This window comes from Orcinus orca, chromosome X (genome assembly GCF_937001465.1).
Source record: "Orcinus orca chromosome X, mOrcOrc1.1, whole genome shotgun sequence".
NCBI classification, from domain to species: Eukaryota; Metazoa; Chordata; class Mammalia; order Artiodactyla; family Delphinidae; genus Orcinus; species Orcinus orca.
Window position 1 is genome coordinate 44,601,341 of NC_064580.1, and position 14,011 is coordinate 44,615,351.

The following is a 14,011-nucleotide window of genomic DNA, read 5'->3' on the forward strand; positions in this document are numbered from 1 at the left end:
ATCCCATTGTAGTTCTGGATAGTGTTTAACCATGTGCAGTGAACACTGGGAGTGTATGTGTGTCCGTGGGTAATATACTTTCTTCAGTTTGTTTTTCACCTAAGCTAGCCCATCTACAAACTCTTAAAAGTGATCAAGAAAGCTGCATCCTTGGGATTAGAAGGGGGATTATCAAGTTAACTGTGAAATTCTGGGAGAAACAGGGAGACCACAGGTGGCAAAACTCTAAATAGCTTGTGAACTGAGATTTGGATAAACCGGATGACTTAGGAACTTGGACATGGGTTATATCCCTGTGTCTTGGGTGCTTAGAAAATAACCCAGGGTGAGATCCGGACACAAGTCCAACACTGTATCACCAGTCCTTGAAATTGGACGCATTCCCTTCCCTTGCCTCGGATATATCTGACCAAGAAAACAATGACACAATTTAAAAAAAGTTTTTTTAATTCAAGTTCTTGCCCAGTTTGTTGGACACCCTGTATTTGCACAGTCCAACTGCTCAGATGTATTGGAAAATACAGTCGTGCAGCGTGCAGTTCACTGGTCTGATGGTAGAGGGTGCTCCAGCTGGGATAGAATGCTGCTGGGGGTGGGGAGTAAACGGAGAGGAGAAAGAATTGTTGGCTCACAGGTTAGTGAGCAGCCAGTCTAACAGTTGTTTTCTAGCCATGTTTCCCACGGCTTCATCCAGTGGTTGTTCCTTGGTGAACTTCATGACCTCTTGAAGAAGATCTCCTACCCTGTACCCCTTCTCTGCTGCTTTAGCTGAAACTTCAGGAAGCTGTGGAGAGAGCAGATACCTTGAGTCACATGATGCTTTTGGAGCCAGGGCCCCGACGGAGAAAGTCTACTATACCCCACCCACCTTCCTGCCTATGATTCTAGGATTAAAGGCTGCCACAGGTCCAGGACTGGAGGCTGCTGACATGGCTTTCCTTTTTTCTGGACCCTCCTCTAATGGCATAGATTAAAATGCCAAAGGTCCTTTCTTTTTGAGCTTCAAAAAACAAACTCTGGAATCAATTGTGTTCACTAATACTTTTCATCAGGTACTGAGATCCTTCAGTTAATCTGTACTGATTTCTAGGTCAAGGTTAGGGGTTGCCATTCCCCTGCCTCCCTAAAAAAAAGTACATGAGATTGGAAATAGGGAGGATAATTTGGTTCAGTATTTTATTTCTCTGGAATCCATCTAATGTAGGAAACACAGCTGTGGGGTGTGTGTGTGTGTGTGTGTGTGTGTGTGTGTGTGCATGCACACGTGTGCAAAACATAAGACTTAAAAATTGCTCCCTGATGTTTTACCAAATAGTTTGTTGAAAGGATCACTGACAAAATGAGCTAATCTCACTCTCCTCCTCTTGGAAGTACACAGGACTTGAGTTGTCCAGAGCCCCATGTAACTAATGGTTCATCACTTTTGTGTCTTTATGAGGTGAGAGTAATTCATGAGTCACATGATAAAGAACAGACTCAAAAAAATGGACTGCTTCTTGGGCTCTAAGTACAATACCGCCTCCCTGCCCCTACCCATTCTAACCCTCTTTCTTCTTGTTCCTTGTTGCATTGCTTACCTTCTTCAGTTGTCCAGCATCATCTCCCATGAAGTGGAGCATGGGTATGTTAAATTGTGAGGCTGCAATCCACTGCAGGACAGCCTGGAGCTGCTTTTGCAAGCTACTTGTTGAGCACTGATTATTGACAATGACTTCAGTTCCAGGAGAGTCTTGATAGTTCTGTGACATCGCAGCATCATGACTACATCTGGGGCCACCGGCCTGGTAGTTGGGGTTGTTGGCCAAGGCTGCTTATTCTTCCAACTCAGCAAGGGCTGCCCCATTGTTGCTATACTTAGCCATGATAAGGCACAGCTTCATCACAGATTCTACCAGTTGATCTATAAATTGTCGGCTCACTTGCTTCATCCCACTGATAAAGTCAAGTTCTTGATTGTCCTGGCATTTTTCTTCCCCTTTGTCAGGCCTCTTGGACATGGAGGCTCCTTTGTCTGTCCTGGGCTCAGAACGTTTGTTCTCACCTTCACATAGATCTCCACAGTTGAAGGAGCTCTCACTAAGCAGTTTTTGAATCAGTGACAGAACGATGTTTGACATATCCAGCCTCTGGGAGTCCAGGTGTTCATTCTCCTTTTGAGAGGTGGATGATCCAGGTGCTCCACGAGATTCTAGATGTTTCATTGAAAGTGCCTTGACACTTTGGCTACCTCTGCACTTTTTGTATTGGGCACTCTGAGTCATATAGCTGGTGGTAGAACAAGGACAGTCTTTAAATGCATCTTTGCCCTTGGCCTGCTGGGTCAGATAGTATTGGATCAGCCTAAGGGCAGAGACAATCAAGTCCTTTGCCAGTGAATCCATGGAAAGGCTGATCTTCTCTCTCTTTTCCTCCTTATTGGTCCATGCTTTGCCAGCCATCTTGCCTTGACTGCCTTGATTTTGGTTCCACATTGTCAGGCTCTCCTTGAGGGTATGTTCACTGCCTTTCTCAGCACTGGTCAATGACTTGCACTTCTCTGGTTTCATTTTGCCTTTGCCCTTCCCCTTCATCTCGGCCTTCATGGCTGAGAATTCGAGACTTTGGTTCTTGCATTTGGGATCATGGCACCCAGCCTTCAAGGATGCATATGACAAACTCTGAGACTTAGTTTCCTTTTTTTCCCCAAGAAGAGCACAGACAAGACGCTTCAGCATGGCCTCCATGATATCAGCAGTGTTTTGTTTCCCATGGTTGAACAGATTCCTCCTGACAGTTGAGAAAAAGTCTGAGTTGGCCATCAGGACCCCAGTGATATTACGTAGGTTCTTCACGCAGGAGTCAATCAAATCGGACACAATTTCCTTGGTGTGTTTTAACAGCACCCTCCTCACGACCACACAAGCTGGAATTGGCTTCCCAGAGCTATGAACTTTCAAGTTCTGCATGACAGAGAACATTGTGTCAGATGCCACTTGATTTGCATAAACCATGAACATTTTGCTGATCGAATCTGCAAATTCTTTGTTGTCTCTTTGGCACATGTATTTGTCTCCACCTTTGCTCTTGTTGGATAATTCACTATACAGAAAGGTTTTTCGGCCACCTTCCCTACACTCCTCCCCAGTGCCCTGCCTTTCTGCAGAGGTCACTTCCACAGCATCATGGGCCATTTCAGAAGTGATCTTGCTCACAGCACTACGAGGGCTGTTTTTCCCTTTGTCCCCACTGGGTGGATAGATTGAATGATGAAGACATTTGCTTCCACCTTCCAACTTCTCCTTGATTTTCTTACGGGCCATCTGGATCACCAGAGGAGATAGTCGGCTGACATAGAAGGAAGGGTCATCCGTAGAACATTCTCCATCAGGGGAGATAACTGTCCTCTGATTGCTAGGAGATTTGGCTGGTGGGGTGAAAGGACTCTGGTTATTGTTGGTGTTTTTGGCCGCTGTCATTTCCAGATGTTGGCCTTGAGGTCCTTTGGCCACGTAATCCATTTTCAGTTGATTGGCATAGCCTCTGTAGCAGTTCCCAGTGGGCAGTTTGTGATATTTGCCCTCTGTGTCTCCTACTTGACGTCTACAGCTAGAGGATGAGGGGCTAAGTGCCTGTTGGAAACACAAGGCGTATTTCTGAAGATCACTGAGTAGACGATAGAGGACACTTATAGGATTAGAAGGAGCTTGTTTGAAAAGGCACACTGGCCTCTCCATCTAAAAAAAGAAGACCTATCCATAAGGCTTTGGCTAGGCTACTTCTTTCCCCTATTGTATTTAGAAGATATATCTTCCAAGTTGCACAGATTAGGGATTTGGCCTTTAGTATTTGCATGGGCGCATAACACACAATTATATCCATTAATACACGTTCAAGCACAAGTGACAGCAACAAAAGCTCAGAGTAGATACATTTGTACACTTAACTATACACAAGTGTTATCAATATGTTTGTCAATTTCATCTGAGTATGTGTGCTTATTTCAATACATGTCAAAAATATGTCAGTGTCTCTGTCGTGTGTGTATATACACATCAATATATCAATTCATGAGTGGGAACATGTGTCAGTTTGTACTGTTAGTGTGTGAAAATGTGCCTGTGTGTATGTGTGTGCATATGTGTATGTCAATGCACAGTGTGTGATGTCACCGTGTGTAAGCATGTGTCATAATGTGCTGACATCATACCCATTGTATATGTCAACTGTAGAGGCCAGCATGTGCATGTTAGTATGTATATTTTGTACATATATGTGAATGTAAAAATATGTGTGTGTATATCAGTGTGTCTCTGAATATGAAAATAAGCAAGTGTCAAGTTGAGAGAGCTGCATATGTGTTTATGATATAAATCCAATAGCATGTATCATGCAGCGATAAATGTATTTATATATGTTGAAACATACATTCAGGTATTAGCATACATACTCATCAATATATTAATATATAATTAATGTATAATATATTAATAAATATGTAAAAAATGAGTATGTATAAATAGGTGATTGTATAATGACTGTGTATATCGATATATTAGGTATCAGTTTATGTTATATTTATATACTATGTCAATGATTGATGTATGTCAGTGTTGCATACACACTGGCATTTGAGTGTGTCTGTGAGTACATGAGTGGGGATGTCACTGCATTTGTGTCAATATGTGTATCAGTGTACACAAGCATGTGCGTTAGTTAATGTGTCACTTTGTTAAAGTTTGTATGTGTGTGTATCAACATGAGGTACATTTATAAGTGAGTATGCCTGTACCTGAGTCTGCATGGTCTGTTTTGATCAAGGCTTGTGTGTATCAATGTGAGTGTGTGTTTATGCATAGTGTGCTTGGATGTATATATAAATGTTTATGTGTATCACATGTGGGCACATTAGTGTGTCTGACTCTGTATAACTGTATATCTTTGCATATGTGTGTAAGTCATTGTTATGACTAGATCACTATACATAAGTTTGTTATTTCAATGCTTGTGTGTGTTTGTCAGTGTCACATGTAGCCAGGCATGTGTTTGGCCTGGCTACAAATTATTATAAATTATTTTATAAATTATTTTTTGTTAACGTATATACATGTATATATCTATGTGTATGTCACTTTGTGTAAACGTATATGTGTATATCTATACTTGTGACTGTGTATGCCCATGTTTGGATATGTGTATACATATTGTGTACACATCTACTCAGCACTAAGTACCATTGCCCTCTTTGCTCCATTCATTGCTTCATCACCATGAATTCCTAGAAACATGAAGTCATAATAAGGTCCACTTTTTGCAAAAGGGCTTCAGTTGCAATAAAGTAGACCTGCATTGTGTGTAGTAAGTATGGGCTCCTCTTTTAAAAACAAACACCAGAGATTGGTTCAAGATGGCAGAGTAGAAGGACATGCTCTCAATCTCTCTTGCAAGAACACCAGAATCACAACTAACTGCTGAACAATCATCAAAAGGAAGACACTGGAACTCACCAAAAAAGATACCCCACATCCAAAGACAAAGGAGAAGCCACAATGAGATAGTAGGAGGGGCACAATCATGATAAAATCAAATCCCATAACTGCTGAGTGGGTGACACACAAACTGGAGAACACTTATACCACAGAAGTCCACCCACTGGAGTGAAGGTTCTGAGCCCCACATCAGGCTTCCCAACCTGGGGGTCCAGCAAAAAGAAGAGGAATTCCTAGAGAATCAGACTTTGAAGGCTAACAGGATTTGACAGCAAGACTTTGATAGGACTGGGGGAAACAGAGACTCCACTCTTGGAGGCCACACACAAAGTAGTGTGCGCATGGGAAGGAGCAGTGACCCCATGGGAGACTGAACCAGACCTACCTGCTAGTGTTGGAGGGTCTCCTGCAGAGGCGGGGGATGGCTCTGGCTCACCGTGAGGACAAGGACACTGGCAGCAAAAGTTCTGGGAAGTACTCCTTGGCGAGAGTGCTCCCAGAGTCCGCCATTAGCCCCATCAAAGAGCCTGGGTAGGCTCCAGTGTTGGGTTACCTCAGGCCAAACAACCAACAGGGAGGGAACCCAGCCCCACCCATCAGCATTCAAGCAGATTAGAGTTTTACTGAGCTCTGCCCACCAGAGCAACAGTCAGCTCTACCCACCACCAGTCCCTCCCATCAAGCCCCTTAGATAGCCTCATCCACCAGAGGGCAGACAAGAAGCAAGAAGAACTACAATCCTGCAGCCTGTGGAACAAAAACCACATTCACAGAAAGAGAGACAAGATGAAAAGGCAGAGGGCTATGTACCAGATGGAGGAACAAGATAAAACCCCAGAAAAACAACTAAATGAAGTGCAGATAGGCAACCTTCCAGAAAAAGAATTCAGAATAATGATAGTGAAGATGATCCAGGACCTTGGAAAAAGAATGGAGGCAAAGATCGAGAAGATGCAACAAATGTCTAACAAACCTAGAAGAATTAAAGAACAAACAAACAGAGGTGAACAATACAATAAGTGAAATGAAAAATACACTAGAGGGAATCAATAGCAGAATAACTGAAGCAAAAGAATGGACAAGTGACCTGGAAGACAGAATGGTGGAATTCACTGCTGAGGAACAGAATAAAGAAAAAAGAGTGAAAAGAAATGAAGACAGCCTAAGAGACCTCTGGGACAACATTAAACGCAACAACATTCACATTATAGGGGTCCCAGAAGGAAGAGAGAGAGAGAAAGGACACGAGAAAATATTTGAAGAGATTATAGTCGAAAACTTCCCTAACATGGGAAAGGAAATAGCCACCCAAGTCCAGGAAGCACAGAGAGTCCCATACAGGATAAACCCAAGGAGAAACATACCAAGACACATAGTAATCAAATTAGCAAAAATTAAAGACAAAGAAAAATTGTTGAAAGCAGCAAGGGAAAAACGACAACATACAAGGGAACTCCCAGAAGGTTAACAGCTGATTTCTCAGCAGAAACTCCACAAGCCAGAAGGGAGTGGCATGATATACTTAAAGTGATGAAAGGGAAGAACCTACAAGCAAGATTACTCTACCTGGCAACGATCTCATTCAGATCCGATGGAGAAATCAAAAGCTTTACAGACAAGCAAAAGCTAAGAGAATTCAGCACCACCAAACCAGCTCTACAACAAATGCTAAAGGAACGTCTCTAAGTGGGAAACGCAAGAGAAGAAAAGGACCTACAAAAACAAACCCAAAACAATTAAGAAAATGGTCAGAGGAACATACATATCGATAATTACCTTAAACGTGAATGGATTAAATGCTCCAACCAAAAGACACAGGCTTGCTGAATGGATACAAAAACAAAACCCATATATATGCTGTCTAAAAGAAACCCACCTCAGACCTAGGGAGACAAAAGACCTGTATGCAGAAAACTATAAGACACTGATGAAATAAATTAAAGATGATGCCAACAGATGGAGAGATATACCATGTTCCTGGATTGGAAGAATCAATATTGTGAACATGACTATACTACGCAAAGCAATCTACAGATTCAATGCAATCCCTGTCAAATTACCAATGGCATTTTTTACAGAACTAGAACAAAAAAATCTTAAAATTTGTATGGAGACACAAAAGACCCCGAATAGCCAAAGCAGTCTTGAGGGAAAAAAGCAGATCTGCAGGAATCAGACTCCCTGGCTTCAGACTATACTACAAAGCTACAGTAATCAAGGCAACATGGTACTGGCACAAAAACAGAAATATAGATTAATGGAACAAGATAGAAAACCCAGAGATAAACCCACGCACCTATGGTCAACTAATTTATGACAAAGGAGGCAAGGATATACAATGGAGAAAAGACAGTCTCTTCAGTAAGTGGTGCTGGGAAAACTGGACAGCTACACTAGTAAAGAATGAAATTAGAACACTCCCTAACACAATACATAGAAATAAACTAAAAATGGATTACAGACCTAAATGTAAGACTGGACACTATAAAACTCTTAAAGGAAAACATAGGAAGAACACTCTTTGACATAAATCAGAGCAAGATCATTTTTGATCCTCCTCCTAGAGTAATGGAAATAAAAACAAAAATAAACAAAAGAGACCTAATGAAACTTCAAAGCTTTTGCACAGCAAAGGAAGCCATAAACAAGATGAAAAGACAACCCTCAGAATGGGAGAAAATATTTGCAAATGAATCAACGGACAAAGGATTAATCTCCAAAGTATATAAACAGCTCATGCAGCTCAATGTTTAAAAAACAAACAACCCAATCAAAAAATGGGCAGAAGACCTGAATAGATATTTCTCCAAAGAAGACATACATATGGCCAAGAAGCACATGAAAAGTTGCTCAACATCACTAATTATTAGAGAAATGCAAATCAAAACTACAATGAGGTATCACCTCAGACCAGTTAGAATGGGCATCATCAGAAAATCTACAAAGGATAAATGCTGGAGAGGGTGTGGAGAAAAGGGAACCCTCTTGCACTGTTGGTGGGAATATAAATTGATACAGCCACTATGGAGAACAGTATGGAGGTTCCTTAAAAAACTAAAAATAGAATTACCATATGACCCAGCAATCCCACTACTGGGCATATACCGAGAGAAAACCATAATTCAAAAAGACACATGCACTCCAAAGTTCACTGCAGCACTATTTACAATAGCCAGGTCATGGAAGCAACCTAAATGCCCATCGACAGACGAATGGATAAAGAAGATGTGGTACATATATACAGTGGAATATTACTCAGCCATAAAAAGGAACAAAATTGGATCATTTGTAGAGACGTGGATGGGTCTAGAGACTGTAATACAGAGTGAAGTAAGTCAGAAAGAGAAAAACAAATATCGTGTATTAAAGCATATATGTGGAACCTAGAAAAATGGTACAGATGAACCGGTTTGCAGGGCAGAAAGTGAGACACAGATGTAGAGAACAAACATATGGACACCAACGGGGGAAAGTGGCAGGGGATGGGGGTGTTGGTGTGATGAATTAGGAGATTGGGATTGACCTGTATACGCTGATGTGTATAAAATGGATGACTAATAAGAGCCTGCTGTATAAAAAAATAAATAAAATAAAATAAATTTCAAAAAAACAATAACAAAAAACCCCCCAAAAACCCCAAACACCAGGTATATCCTTTTATTAAGACCCCAAAATGGAGTTGGCCACCCCCAACTGAACCCAAGACTCTTTGGAGAATATTTTGTAACTGGTTTTCCCTTCCTCAGGGGCTACTCTCATCACTCCAAAGGCATCTGGGGTCAAAAATGATGTTTCTGGTTATAATATGAGCCTAGGAACACAACAAGAAATATTTGACTCCTTTGCACTGAAGCCAAATATCCTGTTCCAATATCAGCTACTCTAGGCTCCTAGGACAGTGAGAGTGACTTGTCATGTGCTCTAATGCCTACCCCAAACCAGCCTGCCAGGTGTAATTTGGGATATTTACACAAAAAACAAAAGGATTCCATATCTGACAGTGGTGTGCAAGTGTAATTGCGTTGAACTTTATGCTACCCAACAGCCTGGGTAATCTCTTAGACAACAGGGTAGGGCAACTACAGTTTTTGGTTGTTGTGGACTCGCTCTTCTTCATATCCTCTTTCTTCATTGTTGGACACTGGGCAATGTGGGGCACACAAGTCCATTACAAGCCAGCAAAGAACATTGCAAAGGATCTTGCTTATAAGCCCATATCTTTGTTAAGATAAGCGTAGCGAGATTTTTTGCTGTAGGTACCTGAAATTAGGAGAGGGCATTCTGAGCCTCTGTGATAGTGTCATTGTGAGTTACCTGAGCATTTAACTTACTGTGACTGTGAGCTTAGGCCTGTGTTCTCTAGAATATCATAATATTTGTATTTTGGGCCTGTTTGACAATAGTTCTCTTACTATCTCTGAACCAGAGTCCTCAGATTCAGCACTGGGCTCTGGGAATGAGAAAGGGTAGACTCAGAGGCTAAGTCTATACCTTAGACGAGTCTTGCTTCTCAGTATCCTTGATCACAATAATTTCTTCTTCTTCCAGATTCTCCAGGTTTAAGTCACCTTCTGAATTGGAACCAGCAGCATCCTATGGAATTAAAGGGCAAGATTCTTGTGAAAAGTTGCTTTTTGAGACTTCTCCAAGCTGACCCGCTAGGCTACTACTTCAAAGCATGAATGTCATTTCTCCTATTATCCCCTTTCTTTCTGAAGGAAAGGTAGGCTTGTAAGGCTAGCTAGTCTTTGAAGAATGAGATAAAGCTCCCTCTACAAATTACTACTCCCTCCCACCCCACTGAAGGTATTCACAAAGCCATCAGTCTCAGGAACCATATTCCATTAAACATCAACCTTTTGGACAGGGTTTCCCCCCCCCGCCCTGCTTTTCTGACATGCTATCTTCCATGCTTTCATTCTTTTAGTCCTACCAGCGACTTAAGTGGCTTATAAAATGAGATTTGGTATCAAGAATGACAGTAAATTCCAAACCAGGGATCATGGGCTCATGAGAATGATGGCTTCCCACCTGAGTCCCCGTCACCTTTCCACCCTCTGCCACAACCTTTCCCTTTCCTCATGCTGAAACTCTTAACCCTTCTCAGCATCCTCCCACCCATTCCAACTCTGAGGGAAGCAGAGAGTACCCACCTTAGAATCTTTATCTTCCATGTTCAGGGTGGACACATCAACGAAGTATATCTGCATCAAATTAAGATGAATTTAGAAAAATTCTAGAGAAAAGGCCTTAATTTCTCTGGGAGATGATAGTAGCACCTACCTTATCGGGTTCTTGTGAGGATTGATTAAGATAGTGCGTGTAAAGCTTTTAGTAGAGCACCTAGACATAGTTAAGTACTTAATAAACAATAGACAAATAATTTTTATTAGGCAGACAGAATCTTTTTTAAATTTTTGAATTTTATTTTATTTATTTTTTTATACAGCAGGTTCTTATTAGTCATCAATTTTATACACATCAGTGTATACATGTCAATCCCTATCGCCCAATTCAGCACACCACCATCCCCACCCCCCCGCGGCTTTTCCCCCTTGGTGTCCATACGTTTGTTCTCTACATCTGTGTCTCAACTTCTAGGCAGACAGAATCTTAATGTTACTATATTTCCTAAATGAGAATACCTACGTGTGAGAGAAAGAGGCCCAAAATACAATATCCACATTTATTGAGAAAACTGAGAAGAGAGATGGCTTGCCCTACTGACACAGACTCAAAAGTGGAACTCCTATTAGAACTCGATTCCCCTGGCTCCCAGTTTGGAGCACTTTCTACTACACTAATGTTGCCAAGATGTGGTGTTTTTACTATTGATGACATAGAAGATTTTAAGTGGTACATGGATAAACATTTCTGTGTTTAATAGGTGCTTTTTATTGTTATTCATTAGGAAAAATACATATTTTGCCCTCCTGAAGGAGTCCAGGTTTAGGGTAACTTACTGGTAGCTAGGCGACATTATTATGACTTCAGAGGTGTGAGATAATAGAGGCTGGTAACTAGGCAACCACCACCCCTGGCTCCCCTCAGGCTCCCCCACAAGCCTCCCCTCCTCAGCTCCTTCACATCACTCCTCATCTTGCCCCTCCCTTGAATTGTCCCTGTGTGATGTATGAGCACATTGGTCCCCCACAGACCTTACTGAGCTTGATTCCTTGGAGAAGTCACAGTACCACTATCCATTAGTCTATCCTGGGCTCCAGGATATCTATACCCAAATGCCAAGCCTTTCTTTGTAGGAGTCATTTTGTATATTACCACTTTCTGGTCCTGATCTTGCTGTCCTGTTGGGCTGTAGAGATCTACCTTGCACATGCCCCTGTGGCTGTGTAACCAGTCAATATTATTATCAGACATCTGGAAAGAGAAAGAAAATAAATCTGAAAGTCTTATATATGACTTTTAGAAACTGAATCAGTTTGAATAAGAATCCCTGAAGGGGTTTCTGAAACCCATCTCTGTTTCATATAGGTTTAGGCTAGGAACTGGTGGGGTAAGCCATGGGGGAAGGACACTCTGAAATGTTTGAACCTGATGATCAAGATCATTATCTTTTAGCTCAATCCATAGTCTTCTTTAATTTAGATTCCCCAAACCAGGTATTTGGAACCATGGGAGTATCATATTGACTTGGGAAAATGCCAATCAGGAAAAATGACAGGCTGGGAAGTAAATTTAAAAGGAGGTCTAGAGACTGTGGGGTTAAATTTAGTGATTTACTTCTCCCCAACCTCATTAACTAAATCTCATCTGTATCCTCTTTTCTTTATCCACTCTTGGGTATCTTCAAAGAGTCAAGCTCACCTCATCCCCTTTAACTGAATTTTAGCTAAACCTAGTCTAAACCGAGTCTTTCTCATTACATTAAAGAAAGTGAAATTACCTACCACATAGGGCCACTAGAAAAGACTAAGGTCAATACCAGTAAAGTGAATAATTCTTTTTATTAAAACAATATATAGAAAAAGTTTCTGAATACTGGGAACGCTCAGTCTGATAGCCATAAATATAACTAAGAGACAAATGTCTGCGGGAAGACCAGACCCTGATCCCATAGGACAAAGTTTATTTGAAAGAGAGAATAATCTCTGCCAACTTCCTTCAACCCCGCTGCCACCTCCCACCCCAGCCTGGAACTAAAAGTAAAAAGGAAATGGCAGAAGCCACTGACTGATTTTCCCTATATAAGACACATTTAGGAAGATACAGTTAAGAGCTCAGTAGAATTGTTTTGGTATCTGGGGTTGAATTTGATTTATCTTTAAAATTTAACAAGAGAAACCTTTTGGGCCAAGTATTAGAGGGCAGTTAAATTCCTTTCCCTTCACTTCCTTCAAAAATTAGACCCCTTTAACCTCTAGCTTCCTCCCTCCCTCCCCCTTCTTTCCGCCTTCTCTCCCTCAGCCCTTCCTTCCCTCTCTCTCCCTCCCTCCCTCCCTCCATTCTCCCTCCCTCCCTCCATTCTCCCTCCTTCCCTCTCTCTTCCTCCCTTCCTCTCTCCCTCCCTCCCTCTGCCTCTCTCACGCTCAACATTTTAGTAACAACTATCCTCTGATGGCTAGCCTTTCACAGGATACTACTACATTTTGACACTTTACCATTCCCCCTACCCCCCTCCATCTCATTTCCCCAGATCTTCTTGGACTCTCCCTTCAAAAATCTCTAGAAATCCCTGAAAAAGTTTTAGGAAGAGGTTTTCCACATCCTCAGAAGAGGGAGTTTCTTTTTTTCAAGAGCTAGAGATCACTAGCCTAGAGAAAAAGAGGGGGAGGCATAGAGGTTCCTCATGTGATTTGGATATAGCCTCAGTCTAAATCCTAAAAAAAAACTGTAAAAAATAAAATTTATGAACTTATTACCTTGATAATGAAGTTATTTTAGACTTTGGCTGAAAATGTGCTACCTAGAAGGGAGATGTGCCCCTTGAGATGGAAGTGGGAAATGCCAAGTTCTTGGGCACCTGCTGCTGGCTGCCACCCCATCAGCTGTTGGATGAGACTGAAGGAGCCAGGCTCTCCTCGCTGCTTCTGACCCTGGCACATGATAACAGGATTTGTTGGGTCATAATGCCTGAAACTGTAGCAACCTTAGCAAAGGGGGGGGGGCAGGCTGGCAAACTCAGTAGCCCTTCTCATCAAAAGCACATCAGGTTGTCTGCTGTACATTTTTTCTGTTCTGTCTAGAAGGGTACACATATTTCGTTTACATTTTGTCCAGCTCACAACTCCTTAAGACCTCCCTTCTCATTACTCTTCAGGCTAGACTTCCAGAACAATCTAGTCATATTAGTTACCAGTGGAGGTCTGTATTTTTCTTATACAGAATGACCACCAGCCTCTGTGAATAAAACAGTATTAAGTTTCACATCTTAGCTCATTTCTCTTTGGGTTTCCCTCTAGATATTTAGAGTTATGTGGCAAGAGATCTTTGGATTTATGTAGAAACAGAGAAATGTTAAAGTCCTTTCTGGGTATCCTGAATAAAAATATGAAAGTAGAAAGTTTGAGGCTGCCTTAGCAGCTTCT

At 41.6% G+C, this 14,011-nt stretch overlaps 1 protein-coding gene across 1 annotated transcript; it reads right to left on the minus strand.

The window, feature by feature from the left end:
* Positions 1-487: 487 nt before the first annotated feature.
* Positions 488-13,463, minus strand: AKAP4 (A-kinase anchoring protein 4). The gene is given in 6 exon segments (XM_049704670.1): positions 488-784; positions 1,578-3,713; positions 9,957-10,058; positions 10,619-10,669; positions 11,745-11,843; positions 13,346-13,463. Coding segments are annotated over 5 exon segments (2,544 nt in total). The 5' UTR covers positions 13,346-13,463; the 3' UTR covers positions 488-628.
* Positions 13,464-14,011: the final 548 nt, after the last annotated feature.